A 16,982-nucleotide genomic window follows, 5' to 3' on the forward strand; every position below is an offset into this window, starting at 1 on the left:
AGTGATCCAAAGTCACAGAGCTATGACAGGAATCTCCTATAGGGAGCACATCTTGTCCTCACTTGCCACCACTGACACACATTTCCCAAAGAACTTAAAATATATACAACAAACTTCAGCACTTGAGAGCCTCAGTACAGTTTTACGCCCAAGTTCTTTCCCTATTGTAGGTACCGCGGAGCTATATTCACATCCTTTTAGGGCCCTGCAGAGTACCGTCTACACACAGCTGTTCAATACATTCTTTTTAACCGTTTACCTACACAAGTGAACTGCTGAAAAGACATTGAATAAATATCCAATTTAAAATTAAGCACACGTGACAATCTCTATATGATAAGGTATAAGATTTTATATCATCCAGGTTCCAACTTTTTTCTTCTGCTGCAGCTAATCCTACTGAATCTTGAAAAATGAAATAGAAAAAAAGAAAAGAGCAGCCTATTTGGGAATGTTGAAAAATTATTCTTTAAAGCACATACGGGAAAACCAGTACCTAAACTTGCATTCAGGAGAGAAGAAAGAAAAAAAGCAAAATTAACAGTAAGTTATAGTAAGTTATAGTTATCTCTAATAATAGCTCAATAACACTGATTTTCTGGTGAGCACGAAGGACTCTAATGGAAGTCTAGATGCATGGATTAACTTTGCTGGTGACTGAGGATATTAGTTGGGCTTTATGACCTGGTAATAGTAAGAGGAGAATTAACGCCCTAAAAACGAACAAACAAACAAAAAAATCCTCAAAATCTTCAAAAAAGGAATGAGCCCTTTTGTGAAGAAAGACTGATAAAGAACACATTGCAAAGTGTTTATCAACCCACTGTAGATCTCTCTTCTTTACCAAACGCCTGTGGCATTATTTAGAATCCATAATCCTCTAGAAATTCTTTTGCCTCAGGGAAAAAACTTGGGGGGGGGTGCTTGGGGGTGCTTGGGAAGCGGAGGATGGTTTCTCTGACACTTAAGTTAAATTCACCTGAATTGATATTCCTGTACTATTTTGGAAAATTCTGCTGGACCGTTATAGGAATCATATCAAAGATAATCAACTAACCAGTGTTGAACAGACCTAGAGTCCATTCTCATCCTGTTGAAAAAATACTGACAGAGTAAACCTGGCACAATAGTTTAAGTCCTGGAAAAGAGCGAGTTTGGCTCTGGGCTTTTGGAAAGGATTACAGCAACATTCCCTTCAAAACCTGGGCAATGATTTGATGTTCCTTGTTTAAATGGAGATACTTGGTTCTTCTACATTCCCAAGGAATGTGTTTCTCGAAAAGAGAGCACATCATCAAAAAGTCTTTTAAGTATGACAGAGTAAAACAGGAACAAAACAAATGGAAGTTCCAAGGGATGAACTCTAAGTAGCTTACATACTAGACCTCATGCAGCCACATGAGGTCTACTGCCAACAGGGGTGAAATTTAAACGGAAAGGTTTCCCTCAGAAACTAGGCTATCTTGGTTGTCAAGCCAAGTTTTCACATTTGGTTGAATAGGTGCATCATATAAAACGTCACTTCTTTGTTGAACTTATAAAGCTCGATATTTTTGTATAAAGAATCATTGTACAAAGAATTTTGTACAGAATTTTCTGAATTTCACTTGTCTGAATCTTTCTTATGGGCTGAAGACTTTAGCTTGTTCTGCAGTTGTACATATGCTTTATTTCCCAAAAATTCTTAGTCTGTGAGCTTGGATTCATGATTGTGTTCCAATAATACTTAACAGAATGCTTAACATGTAATTAAAACCAAATCTGTATTTGATGAATGCATATATGAATGCATGTAATTTAAGTCCTTTATGGCTTCAAAAGTGTATAAATGAGAAAAGATCTGACGGATTCAGATAGAAATTTCCAAATATTATGTTCTAAAATGTGCTTTTAATGTGACTACTATTTTCAATATGGGTTCTAAAGAAAAGTTATGTGCAAATGTAATAAATTTTTTAATGAATTTCCATTGAAACCCCAATGTGACGAGGCATTAACTATGTGTTTCAGCATAGCTGGTAAAGTTCTCAGCTTGGAACAAGGAGTCTTTGGGGATTTTCCCAACATGAAAGAGAATTAAGCAACCTGTCATGAAAAAGGAAGGAAATAGAAAATTCTCTCTCCCAACAAGTCAACGCCTGAATGTGGAAGAGGGAAAATGAATGGGCTCAGTATTTCAAAACCAAGCGTATACTTACATCATGGAGTGGATAGGCAGATGAATAAGTGTGAGAAGTTAGCAGTCTTTCAATCCCAAACCTTTTCTTCCCTTCTTCTATGCCAAAAGGACACCGTGAGAGAATATAATATACCTACAAGGTAAGCATGAAGAGACATACATTTCAGAACTTTATGCTTTCCATATTTTTTTCCAATCACAACTTAACAACGCCTACTTGGTCTGAATGTAGATATGGGCTCTGACTACAGAAGGAACCTTCCCTTTGATGTTTGGGAGAAGATGTAGAGGGTAGGGTCGCGTAGTTTGAAGGTATTTTAGCTCCTGGGTATGGGAGCGCCCTCTTCCTTGGGGAGAGGGGGGAATGGATCATAACTTATCTTGCTTGTCCTGTCCCAAGCTCCTCTGCGAGTACCTTGTGCCAGAATTTCTAATATTATCAGGGCTTCACCTTGGAGTCTAGTATCACCGCTACTAATAGTTCGGGTAGGGGAATATGGAGTACAATTGATACTTGGCCAAGCTGTTTTGAACACTTATTCAGTTAATTACTCTGATGATTTATACAGGGGCTTTTGGTGATATCTGAGTTTATTAACTCAACATTATCTCTACACCTACTTTGCAATCACTTATAGCTTTATATCCATTTTCTCCTCCATGTAATTTGGGCTTTGGTGTCCACTGCTCTTGGATTTCTGTCAATTCAATCTTCTCCGCCTTTTGGCTTCCAGCAACTTTTCAGAATTTCTGCTTTTCTGATTTCTGAATTTGGCCTTTTTAGCACTGTTTTAAATATATTTCCCTTTCCCCCCTTTTGTTACATTTCATCATTTAAGAAACTGTTGATTGGAATGGTTGTTGTCCTTGAATCATCACTATCTAATCTGGTTACTCATTTTAAGGGCAACTTAATATTCCATCTTGGTAAATAGATCATAATTTATGCAAGGCAGTTTTAATTTTTATAAACAAAGTGTTAAATATTAACTATTCTAAATACTTTGGATTATTTCCTTAGGAGAGATTCACCAAAATAAGAACTCTGTCTTGGGATGTTGACAAAGTGGAAAATTTTACTCTACCAGATATTAAGACTTATGATAAAGCTACGGTAAAAAATACAGCATGGTATTGTCAAATAAAAACAAATCTATACTTAGGAAAGACATTACTTGAAAAGATTATTGCAAGAGGGTGAGGGGGACTATTGCAACAGGGAGATCTGTGAACGTCTGAAAAGTCAGGCAGAAAAGGGTCTTTCTTTTATAGGGATAAGTAAGCCACATTCAGGAGTGTCTTTCTTTTTTTTTGAGGAAGATCAGCCCTGAGCTAACATCTGATGCCAATCCTCTTCTTCTTTTTTTTTTTTTTTTTTTTTTGCTGAGGAAGGCTGGCCCTGAGCTACCATCTGTGCCCATCTTCCTCCACTTTATACGGGACACTGCCACAGCATGGGTTGACAAGCAGTGCCTCGGTGACGCCCGGGATCTGAACCCTGGCCCGCCGCAGCGGAGCGTGAGCACTTAACCGCTATGTCACCAGGCCGGCCCCAGGAGTGTCTTTCTTTGTGTTAAGGAAGGACTATTCCACATGCCAATGTTGGCTGAGGTTGAGGGTGCATCAAAGCTTAGGGTCCTGTGTGCAAGAAAGAAGTTTAATTAAAGTTTGGTGAATCCAGCTAACAAGTACTTTGTCTTGATGGATCAACGGGGATAAACAGTTTAACTAAGCACTTATGAAACAAAAAACAGGAACATGGAGGGCCTACGTCTGGCCTTTATTACTATAAGGTGGTAACAAATGGGAGAGACTGTAAGAGTAAGAATAGGCCTAAAAGAACTGAAATTGCCCTCGTGCCTAAAGGGAAAGACTTCCTCCACCTCCCTTTCTTGAGAGCATTTCCTTTAGAGAACTTATAAATTCTTTCTCTATCGTTTGAGATGCACATAAATCTTTGTAAAAGCTAAATAAGCCTCTTGCCAGTTTCACAACCCAGAAGTGTTTTTCTGAAGTTTTCTGGGAGCCGTCTCTCTCAACTGTAGATTGAAGAAGGAGAGGAGCCCCGCCTCCCTCTCTCTGTGGGAGTGGAGCCTGGGCACCAGCGCCAGGTTGTGACGACCTGCTTGACATAGAGGTATGAGAAGCTTTATGTTTTCCTTGGATAAAGACAACTAACACTGATGGACACTTCAACTACCAAGTGAATTTAGGATGAACTATGTGGCAAATGGTATTGTCAAGTCAAACTGTGGGGGTTATCTATGAATATTCTTTAAGTCATTTGGGGAAGGGTGGCTCCTCACAGTAAGCAGTTTCCCAGAACAAGAAGAGTGGGGCATTTCTTTAACTGGCCCTGTTTTCCAGGACTAGAGCTCAGGTAAAGTTCAACATTGATACAAAAATAGATAAAAAGATCAAAGCAACAGACTCAAGTCCAGAAGTAGACCTATGAATACCTAGATTCTGCAGTTATAACCAAGGTGGAACTGTAAGAGAGTATGAAAAGGTGAATATTTTCAATAATTGGTACAAGTCGAATAACTATAAACATGGGGGAAAAAAGTGGCCTCGATCTCACACCATGCATAAAAATTAATTCCAAGTGGACAGTAGTTCTCAATGGGAAAAGTAAAATAATACAACTTCTAGAAGATAATTTAGGAAATTAATTTCATAATCTTGGTGGTAGTTAAAGATTAAGAGCATTATTCCTAAAGTAAAGGCTTGAGAAAGTGGACTACACTAAAATTAAAAACATTGGTTTATCAAAAGAAACCATTAAAAGAAAGAAAGAGAAGCACAAAGTAGGAAAATATCAGTAAAATATATAATGAATAAAGGGCTCATATAAAGAATATATAAAAGGTTCCTAAGAATCAACAAGTAAAGAGAAGACCGAATTGCAAAACAGACAAGAGATTTTAGCAGGGACTTCACAAAAGTGCGTATCTAAATGCCCAATAAACATATACAAAGAGATCAATCTCATTTGTATCAGACAAATGCAAATTAAAACCATGACACACATACACAAATAAATTTCCATACAAAGTAACAAAAATGGATGAACAAAAACTCATATAAGAGCTAAATTAATCACCCAAATAAATGTTGAGACAAAGAAGCCAGACTCAAGAGAACACGTACTGGGCCGGCCCTGTGGCTTGGTGGTTAAGTGCGCGCGCTGCAATGCTGGTGGCCCGGGTTCGGATCCCGGGTGCGCATCGAGGCACCACTTCTCCGTCCATCCTGAGGCCGAGTCCCACATACAGCAACTAGAAGGATGTGCAGCTATGACATACAACTATCTACTGGGGCTTTGGGGGGAAAAAATAAAAATAAATAAAATCTTTAAAAGAGAACACGTACTATATGATTCCACTTTTATAAAGTTTAAAAAACAGGCTAAACTTGTCTCTGCAGTTAGAAGTTAGCGTCAACTTCTGCTGAGAAGGACAGAAACAGTGATTGGGAGGAGGCACTAGGGCTTCTAGGGGATAGGAAGGTTTTCCCTTCTGATCTGGGTGATGGTTACAAGGCCAAGTTAATTTTGTAATAATTCAGTGAGTTGTACTTATGACTTTTGGGCCTATCTCTATTTATGTTTTGCTACAATTTAAAAAGAAAGAAAAAGAAAGATGGGTAATTTCCAGTATTGAGAAAGATATGTGGGAAACTGAGCACTCTCATGTTGTTACTAGAACTCTAAAATAGTATATCTTTTTGTAAAAGGTGGTAGTGTAATACATAGAAAATTTTAAATATGCATGCCCTTAGATCCAGAGGTTTTACATGTGGTATCCATTTTGCAGAAAAATTTACATAAATGCTGAAATATGTAACTACCAGGTTGTAAACTGCAGAATTGTTCATAATATCAGAAAAGTTGGAAGCAAACTCAATAGCTGTCAGAAGTGGAAATGTTTAATAAAACTATGTTATAACTATGTATTAGATATTACAAAATATATATCATGAGGCACAGATGTCATGATGGTTGTGAAGATGCTTTGAAAAGCATAAAATTCTATACCAATGTAAGACGCTCTTGTGATAACTGTTCAATTTGCACATACGTGGACTACAGTGTTCTGGATGAGAATAGGAAGAAGGGACTTTTCTACATTAATCTCCCAAATAACTTGTTCAGCAGAGCAAGAATAGTATTGCTTTACTACGAAGGAGGGAAAACTGTTGTGTTTTAATGCTGAATTAACCTAAGGTATCGGCCCTCTTTACAAAGAACAAATAAAGATAAATGAATACTGACATTTCTACACCTGACCCAGTTCCTCATTTGTTCCCACAGGGTCACTGGCCTTTTGTTAACAACTTCCTAACTTAACAAGCATATCTGAAGTACTTCACAGTTTGCAGAGTGCTTCCTCTTTCATTTGATTCTCCCAATAATGCCGGTATTCATTATTATCTCTGTTTTAGGAGAGGTTATCTTATTTAGAAGGTAGCAAAGTTATGACTGGAAACCAGGTCTTCTGATTCCATGTCATGTGCTCTTTATTCCCTTAAAAACTGCCTCCTAGGTTTGTTGTTGTTGTTTTTTAATCCTGGTAAGAAAAGGGAGAAAATTTTTAGTCTGCAGATTCACAGTTTTATATGTAAATTCTAGGCATTACATTTTGTTTAATATTCCTGTCAATAAATTTAGGAACTAAAATAAATGAGTACTTCAAGATCCTTCTTAAACACTTAAGAGTGCTGAACCTAAAGGGAAGGAAGCCTCTAATTCCTCAGGGAAGAGGGTAAGTTGCCTCAGGGGGAGGGTCTCGTGATTGTTGGAACTTTGTGCTCATATTAATAGGCAACAGACAGACGGTAAGAGCAACAAAGACCCTGAGCTTTTTCCCTCTAAATTCAGACCAATGATAACAATCTCTAACACTTAGGGAGCACCTAGAATGTTCTGGAAAACGTTCAAAGTCTTTCATACCTCAATTCATTTAATTCTCAGGGTAACCTATGAGGGGGATGTTATTCCTGTCTTAACACGAAGAAACTGGCACAGAAACTATGATTCTTTAGGAGGGAGGTTTTTTTTTGGGAGGAGGAAGACCAGCCCTGAGCTAACATCTGCTGCAATCCTCCTCTTTTTGCTGAGGAAGACTGGCCCTGGGCTAACATCCATGCCCATCTTCCTCTACTTTATACGGGACGCTGCGACAGCATGGCCTGACAAGCGGTGCGTCAGTGGGAACCTGGGATCCGACCCTGTGAACCCCGGACCGCCAACGCAGAGTGCGCACACTTAACCGCTACGCCACCGGGCGGGCCCCGGGAGGAGGATTTTAACGGGAAACTTAAAGACCTTAGGACTACAAATGGAAAGGAAATATTACTATTCAAAAGACTGAAAATAGTTTTAAATGAAAGGAAAAAGTTCTGAGGTTTTCAAACGCTATCTATAGATAAAGAAATTAAAACATTCCATTTCCATTTGGAATGACCAGTATTCCTCCTACTATGCACTGAATTTATAAAACCAAACTCTAAGACTAGGAAGCCATTTTACAAAGATCTTATAAAATCAAAGTCCTCTGGCTCTCAGTTAAGTGCTTTGCCCAGGATTGCGTGATGTCTCTTTCTTTACTGTGTCCACACTGTCAACTATTCGTTTTTAAACAAGAGTTTGAGAAGTAGTGAGGTTAACAGGTTTGATTGGTCCAAGTGGACACCTAAACCTGCCCAATACCACCTAACACTTACCAAATGCATGCAGACACACCTGCAGACACAGCATCGCTCACACACATGTACACGCAACACGTCACTCACTTGAAGGGATGTGCTAAAGGTCTTCTCTACCTACAATTCTGTTTCTTGCTGAGGATGGAAAGAAGCTTGACTCGTCTTCAATGAGGAAGAGTTCCTGCCGATGTCTGGTGAATTGGGCAGTGAAATATTCAGGATGAGGATGCTTCACATTCCTTGGGAGCTTCACAGGTCCAGCCAGATAGCTCAAGGGGATATTTGCATCTCGGGGAATATCACTCTCCTTAATAGGCATTTTGATTCCCAACACTTCAGCGTAAGTAACTAATACATCCCAAGGGGCATGGATCTTGACAAAATAAGTTCTTCCATCTTCAGAGTTCTGTATAACGAGGCGGCAAAATAATAGAAAGATTACTGATCTGTTTGTTACTGAGCTGATTAAAGAAAGGAAACAAAATTTTATAAAATTTCAAACAAATTAAAGATGTCACAGCATTTTCAATTTATTGAAAATTTTCAGCAAAACTTCTAGGAGAGCAAACTCTCAAAACAGATATAAATATTATACTTACATATACATGTATGTATATGTATATATGTTATATATATAGGTGTGTGAGACAGAGACAGACAAAGACAGAATATTTTTTAAAACATAGCTCAGGGTCAATGTACACTAGACGGAAATCCACAGATACGTATGTGGTTCTGGGCAATCTCTTAAGTTTTTAGTGACTAGCTACGAGCTCAGAATTGTGTTTAGGGTACTGAGGGATACACACAAAGTGTAAGATGCACTCTCTCTTTTCCCCCAGCTTCTACATACAGCCTACACCTAGAGGAAGAACTTGCGGTAATAAGGGTTCATCAACAAGGGTACAGGAGAATAATTAAGTTATAGATTGTGTGGTATAATACATATTTATTAGTTCAATAAAAACAGGGATAAATAAGAACTAGAAGGTGTTAATTTACAACTAGAGAGTATTAGTTTCATGGACAGAGTGGCATCTGAAATAGGTCTTTAAAAACAATTATGAAGGAAATTCTAGAAAACCAGTAAATGGCAGGAGGTTAAAAAAAAAAAGGACTTGACATATTCTTGAGCAGAAAAAACGTCTTTCGGCATAAATAGCAGGTTGTGCTGCCAGGTAGCCAGGTTAACCAGTGAGGGTGCCAGATGACAGGCAGCCTTCAAAATTAGATAGATATGAAACAAAAACCACGTCTTCACCATCTTTGTATCCTGCATAGAATTACGTATGTCTATTTTTAAAGTGCTCCACTCATCATCTCATATTCAGAGCACTGACCTACTTATTCACCCGAAGACCGCAGGCCCTACCATCCCCCCTGTACATATCTGTAGCCAAAAGGCTACTGCGTTGCTACCAAACACAAGTCTGTCCAGTCAGAGGCAAGAGCAGGAGAAAACAACACTTCAAACACCAAGATTTTGATACTAATTAACAACTACATTTACCCTTTTGTCTTCAATTTCCAACTCAAGACCTGTTTTTCTGAGATTTTGTTCAAACACTTGTCTTCTTTCCTGTGGAAAAACAAACCAATAGAATCATGTAGAAAACTTTTCTTTTATTAGCCCAGTGATAAACAGACTTGTTTCACAATGACTGTCCCTCCAGATGGTCCTCTGCCCCTCCCATGGCTGTAAATAAAAGTACCGTATGTATTCCCCATCTTAGTGCCATGTATTGCTTTTTCCCTGTACTATAATTCACAAAATAACTATAAAAATCCAGTATGTCTAGGAATAATCTCCAGGAAATGTGCAGGACCTCTATCTGAAAAACTGCACAAAACTTGACTGAATAACATTTAAAAAACTTGATGAACAGAGAGACATATCATGCTCCTAGTTGGGAAGACTCAGTATTACAAAGATATCAGTACTCTTCAATTCATGATATTGAAATTTATGTAATTTAATTATGTAATAAAATTTAATGCAATTTTAAGTCAAAATATCATCATGGCTTCTTAATCTTGAAGAACAGAATAGCTTCACTTAGAAAAAGTAAAATTAAATTAAATGCAAATAATCCTTACTTGTAGGCTTTAAAACAATGCATTGATTCTTGAAAAATCTTTTGGCCTTAATTATGATTTAAGTGGGAAAAATTTCATAGTAATGGAAATTTTAAAAGGGTTCACTAGGATATTACAGGACGCTCATCTTCAAATGGACATGTGTTCCTTGAGATATCTTCAAACTATACAAGGAATGAAAGATCATTTCATTGTGCTTTTTTCTCCACTTCCAGTGTTTACTACCTATGAGAACAAGTCTATTACCACATATGAAAACAGGTCTATGACGGTGGAGCAAATTCTCCCTCTCAGCTACCCTCTCGTAATTACCCTTCCTCTGTGTTACCAAAGTAAGGTAAACTGCCAACTTCTAGGAAACAAAAAAATGGGGGGCAGGGGAAGGACATTCAAAATATTATTTTCAGTACTGAAAAAGTGAATAACTCTTCTCATTATAGTAACAAATGTTTTTGCAAGGCATATGGTCACCAATTCTCCAAGTTCAACAAAATTGAAGGCACAGCTGATAGGATTGTTAGCTAACAGACCATTAAACATTACTTTTATGATAAATCACTGTGTAATTTTGGGATATAATTCAGATGTTCAATAAAGATTAAAACTGCTAAAATAACGCTCTTTCTATTCCAATTTACTTGTTTATCTGAACAAGCTTAATTTACACTAACATATATATAAAAAAAAGGAATATAGGTGAAACTGAACCATCTCGTTCTAGGAATAATTTTCATTCATCTGTGAATAAAGACAATGTTTTTTAAAGCCCCTCTGTCCATCTCATTAATTGATGCATTTATGATGAGTTTACTTTTTATATTAGATAATTACTTTTCAAATTTTATAATATATTCGTGATGTTTTATCAATTATGCATTTGTATAATTGTAAAAAAAACTCAAAAGCAAAAGTTTAAGGCTTAGACTGTTATGGTTAAAGGAAATAAAAATATTTCAATGTATATACATATATTTGTTTTACCAAACTTATGATTGAACAAACAATAAAAGATTCCCAAAGATAAAACATTTACATTAGGAAAGATTATATGCAGGGAAAGTGGAATGGAAATTTTAGGTGAAGGAGAAAAATAAATGATGTAAAAGTGAAGTGTTAAAGAAGGGTTTCTTCATAGAGTTCATTTTTTTAAATGAATGATGGTGGGTGTCAAATTTCTATAGTATTTACTTTCCACAGATATATGTTAAAAAGTGATTTAACTGGACTATTTACAATATATTGTAAATTACATCCTTTGCAGCTTTGAAATGTATGATGGATAATTATAGATGGAGAAGACTTGTAAATGGATCAGGCTTTTGAGGGAAGTTCAGGAATTCATTTTAGACCTGCTGAGTCTAAGATTCTCTGAGACTTCCAAGTAGAGATGCAGAATAGTCATATGGGAGAGAAGTATGAACTGGACAGGTAAACTTTGGAATTAACACAGACGTAGCTTTAAAACTGTGAGACAGGATGTATCATCAAAGAAATCAATGCAGGCTGAGAAAAGAAGACTAAGGACTGGACCCTGAAGCACTACAATAATAAGGGATCAGAGAGAAGAAAAGATTGAGAAGGAGCAACTAGTGTAATAAGAGAAAAACTAAGAGACTGTGGAGTCCCAGAAGCCAAGTGAAGAACATGCTTAATAGAAAACAGAATGATAAACTATGGCAAATGCTGCTAACAGGTGAAGTAAGATGAGGGTTGAGACTTGACCACTGGATTTATTTATATGAATATGAGCAGAGGGATTGAGGTGAAGGCCTGATAGGAATGAGTTTAAGAGAAATCCGGGCAGAAAGGAATTTGAGAAATGGACAGTAGCTGGCAGGGAAACTGAGATCAAAAGAAGGTTTTTGGGGCTAGCCCTGTGGCTTAGCGGTTAAGTACCCACGCTCCACTACCGGCGGCCCGGGTTCGGATCCCGGCACGCACCGATGCACCTCTTCTCCGGCCATGCTGAGGCCGCGTCCCACATACAGCAACTAGAAGGATGTGCAACTATGACATACAACTATCTACTGGGGCTTTGGGGAAAAAAGGAGGAGGATTGGCAATAGATGTTAGCTCAGAGCTGGTCTTCCTCAGCAAAGAGAGGAGGATTAGCATGGATGTTAGCTCAGGGCTGATCTTCCTCACAAAAAAAAAAAAAAATGAGAAGGTTTGTGTTCTTGCTAATTTTTTTTTAATATGGAAGAATTACCAGCATGTTTGTTTACTAAAAGGAATGACCCAGTAAAGAACAACACAAAATATAATTTAGAAAAGAATCCTAAGAGCAATATCCCTCAGTAGGTGTACACAAGAGTCAATAGAAGAGGACTGAAACTACTCTCTTAGAAAGGCCTGCCTGGAAGGTTGGCTCTGGCATCTGGGAACGTGGTGTTTAGGAGGGTTCCCACCATTCCCAGAACTGATGAGTGTGGTCACTTTACCTAAACTGTTTGTACAAACAATATAGTGTATGCTGAACGTCTGCTCAATGGGGACAGAAGGGCTGAGTTAGAGGATAAGAGAACTGCAAAGGGAGTTCAAGAAACAGAGAGGCTAGGTGCCAAAAGAACCATCTCTGTCCACACGGAGATTACCAATAATCGAAAAAGGAGAGCCTGATAACGAACCAGGAGCTAAAACTGTTGAGAAATAAAAGGGAAGACCCAGGAACAGATTAATAACAACAATACGGGGTGGTGATAGCTCTGCTGAGATTTAAAGCTCAGGAACTTTAGGGATAAGACGGGGAGAACGAACTGCAATCAACAATAAGACACAAGGAGGGCAGGCATTCACCTGTCTGCAGAAAAAGGCTCTGTAAGGAACAATCCACCACAACTTGAGGGGACTGTTGGGCAAGGCAACAAACCTCAACCAAGAGCCAGGTCGGAAGGGCACATTCCGAGAAGAGATGAAAATGATGATAGTGAATGAATTTCAGAGGTCTGGTGGAAGGGTTTCCAGGGAAGAGGTAGATGAAAGGGACAGAAATGGATATCTATAGGGTCTTATGGAGATAAAACTTATAGTTTTTTATTTTTATTTTATATGACAGTTATTTCCTATGTAAGTATGTTACTAAATGTGTGTGTATATATGCTTACACATAATGGATTAATATATTAATTCACTATTTCATATATCTAATATTTATTGAGCATCCATTATGTTCCGACTACTATTCTAGGCATTTGGGTATATAGCAACGAACAAGACAAAATCCTTGGTCTTATGAACTTAACTTATGTTGTTGAACACAGCAAACAAAAGAATAAATAATATGTTAGAAAGTGATGTTAAAATGAAAAGAAAATAGGATAAGAAATAGAGCATAATGTGAAAGCTATTTCAGACAGAATGGATTAGCCATATGTTTTCAAAATGAAAACTGCTTATAAAAGATAGATACTACATTCAGACATATTTAAATTTTGGAGGTCACATTATTGGTGAGCTGAATAAAAAAATATCAGTCGCTTGGAAGAAAACGAAAAAGAAGTTATTGTCTGAAATGTCAAAAAAAATAAAATTGACTTTACACACCCATTCTTAGGCTGCCTATTTTGTGGTCTTCTCACTGAGTTGCAGCTTTCGGTGAACACTTGAGAGGCCTCTGACCTTCACTACACAATTCAGTGGGAACATCCCTGTGAAACTAAAGAAGGTGCCTCTTTTTATTGTTCCCCGTTTCTCTCACACAAACACTTACCGCCTTTAACTCTGCTTCTTTCTTTATGTCATCAACATAGGAAAGCACGAAATCAATTTGCCTAACACCATCTCGGAAGAAGATAGAATCTTTGCTTTGTTCATCTTTTTTAAACTGCAGGAGACATGAATGACACAACTTTAAATCATAGTTTTATTTTCAAATGGCAAAAACATGAAAGGGATTAGCTAAACTTTGGTCCCTGTCTAATTCTTCTCAGTCCTGACATGACTGGCGAAGACAAATAACCAGGGTTCTTATCAACAGAAGATGACGCTCGTGTTAGCAAGTCAAAGTCCGTGAAGGAGACAGATATATACGGAACAATAAAGCCCAGGCATACTAAATACACACACACACAACAAAATGCTGCAATTAGACCAAAATATAAAATGAATATATGTATACATCATCCCAAAACGCATATTTAGAGAGAGTGGTTATCTTCATTAAAAAACATGCAAATTAGTCCAACAAATAATGCATGGTCACACACTGCTTTAGAGGTGTAGTTAATTATAGGCCAATTAATGACTCTCTTGGTAAGAAAATAAACTTATGATTAATGCTTATACCATGTTTTCATAAAATTGCCACTTTCTAATTCAACTTCGGAAGAGTTAAAATAAAACCACAGTGCAGTTAAAAATGAGAAAGCAGGTAGCTTGCCAGCTGACTTCACTACAAGTAAACTCTCAAGCAAATCTCCTTTCAACATCAATTTCCTAAGTGAACCCAAATCAATCCTTTGTTTAAATTTGTGTTATCAATTCTATCCATGTGATAGTAAAAGTTACAAATTCAACTGTCACATGTTGCATAGTTCATTAATTCCTTTCCTTTCAAAAGTGTAAAAACACCAGAGAGCCTGAGAAAGAAGAGATTTCATGTATGACTGATTTGGTTTTCTTCTTAGTTTATAAGTAATTTATGATATTTAATACTGGAATAGCCTAGATATAACACTTAGAATGATACAAATAGATGAAGCAGTGGATGTCAGTGATCTCTCTAACCCGGTGATGCAAAGTTGTAATATAGACAACTTTCCAATTGCTTTAGCTAAACTGTGAATGGGGAACTGGATGTTTTTAATTTTCATAATTGGTATTTATATTAGCTTATATTAGCTTTATGATACTCTACGCTGTTTTTCACCCACGTTCAGCCAGACAGATCTCCCATAAAAAGGAATGGATATAGATCAGTCATGTACAAATAAGACAAAAACCTCATATTTGATCTGTGGTCGATGAACAGAGTAAGTGTATTTTATCTATATGAATGTATACCTGATGTGTCTCAGAAAGAACTAGCTCCCAATGCACAGGAGGAAACGAGTGAAAAAATAAACATAAAACATTCAGGGAATCTAGAGATTAAATATCAAAATATAGTAACTCAAATGTTATGTCTGAGGTCTCTGCACCTCAGCCAAAGGATGCATAATCATCTCCTTTTCCCTAAAAGAAAATGAAAGAACCTGAGGAAGCTCAGACTGTATCATATTATACCTTGATTATGTCACTAAAAAAAGGAAAAGTAAACGAAACAAAACAATCATTTGAGCTTTCATAAATCATCATAGTATTAGCATATCTTAAGAAGTTCACCAAAACTTGTAGAAGCCAACTGGGGCAGAAAAAAAAAAACACTAATTAGACTAAATATAATCAAAGCAAAAAATCAGAGGGAAAAAATGCATTAATCCTTTCACTCTAAGTCTGTGACAGCTATATTTTGCATGGTAGGATATTTTTTTAAAACAACATATATTTACAAGTGCTCTTATTGTTTGGACAAGCTAAATCTAGGTCCACAAAGAGAAGTTCTGGTGACAGAAGTGGTGCACATAGAAATCAACAAAAATCACACTCACAAAATTTGACTATTAGGGAGTAAACAAGGTAGCTAGAAGAACAGTGACTCCAACAATTTTTCTGAGTGTTCAGTCAAAATGGGTATATACCTACTTGCCTTCTGAAAGCCAAAGGCTACCTAGGAAAACCCAACTTCTCTCATTATGTTGTTCTCTAACTATGAACTGTGAAATTTTTTAAAATACAGAGAAATCACTGGTAGCCTTGTAAATCACCATGAGGTAAATGTCTTAGGACTGTTAAAAACTGGTTAAAGCCAATTGGGGCAGAAAAAGCCTGATAATTTTGTTACATATAACTGATATTATTAAAACACGTCATTCTTTTGTTTTGCTCAAGACATGACATTAAGATCATATTTTGCAGTATGTGTATGTGTTTGTGTTCATATTTGATTTGTTCTTAGAAATGCCTATTTATAATGAGGCAAACATCTGGGTGGCTTTTCTCTGAATGAGGTAGTTATTCTGAGGTTCACAGACCTAGATTCCTAATTCGGGTTCATAAACCTCTGAAACTGTATGTAAATTGTGTGTATGTATGTGTGTGTATATACATATGTGTATGTTATATATATATATATACACACAGACACACACACACACACACACAAACAGATATTTTTGGAAGAGGGTCCATAGCTTTAATCAGATCCAAAAAAGATTAAGAATCACTATTCTAAAACCTCAATTGCCCAGGGACTAGGAATCAGTGACAAAGTCCCCCCAAATCAATAGTGTTCATTGGAAGAGAAATGACTCAGGCTATCACTGCAGCCATCCAGAGCATAAGCAGCATCATTCCACACTAGTTTTACCATAAGACGTCGCCTCAGGAACAAATTGAATCGTTTTGCAGGCTGTGAAGCAATCAGTGGAGAGTTAGAGAATCCTGCCCAGGATTAAAGAAAAGATTCCGAAAAACGGACACACGCAAACCAACCCTCAGTACAATCACTCGTGTGAATGTGTGTGTGCAATACTTAATGTTGAGGGGTGGGAGAGGTTAGCACGAAGGAAAGAACAAAAAATAGGAAGAAAACAAAGAATAAAGGAAGGAAAAAAAAAGACTTCCAAGTACGTTGCCCTAAGTCCTTTATACAGTCAGTTTAAATAATACATATTTGTGGAACTGAATTAAGAAAGGAGAGAGAAAAAAGAATAATGAAGGGAAACATGGGAATAATGAAAATGTAAAGTAAAATAGTTATCCTGTTAAGTATTCCTCTATATATCAGGCAAAGAAAGCAAAATTACTACAGTTTTACTGGGACTATGTATGGAATGGAAAGTTCACTCGATAGTGTAAAACATTTCATAGCCTCCCAAAATACTGGGGGAAAAAAGGAAAAGTCATTGGATTATTTAAATATTGAGTTGTCTTCAATCTTCGGTTACCACGACTATTATTT

At 37.0% G+C, this 16,982-nt stretch overlaps 1 protein-coding gene across 2 annotated transcripts in view; it reads right to left on the bottom strand.

Moving 5' to 3' along the window:
* ANO5 (anoctamin 5) overlaps positions 1–16,982 on the bottom strand; it is a 107,679-nt gene that overhangs the window by 58,278 nt on the left and 32,419 nt on the right. For both annotated transcript variants that reach the window (XM_087433084.1, XM_087433085.1), the window contains exons 4-7: positions 13,692–13,805; positions 9,396–9,464; positions 8,007–8,291; positions 2,199–2,312 (exon numbers count right to left, since the gene is read on the bottom strand). In XM_087433084.1, the coding sequence (XP_087289210.1) occupies positions 2,199–2,312; positions 8,007–8,291; positions 9,396–9,464; positions 13,692–13,805 (582 nt within the window). The remainder of the gene's footprint in view (positions 1–2,198; positions 2,313–8,006; positions 8,292–9,395; positions 9,465–13,691; positions 13,806–16,982) is intronic.

Source organism: Ceratotherium simum, chromosome 7, assembly GCF_057802395.1.
Source record: "Ceratotherium simum simum isolate JZ-2026a chromosome 7, ASM5780239v1, whole genome shotgun sequence".
In the NCBI taxonomy this organism is placed as follows: domain Eukaryota; kingdom Metazoa; phylum Chordata; class Mammalia; order Perissodactyla; family Rhinocerotidae; genus Ceratotherium; species Ceratotherium simum.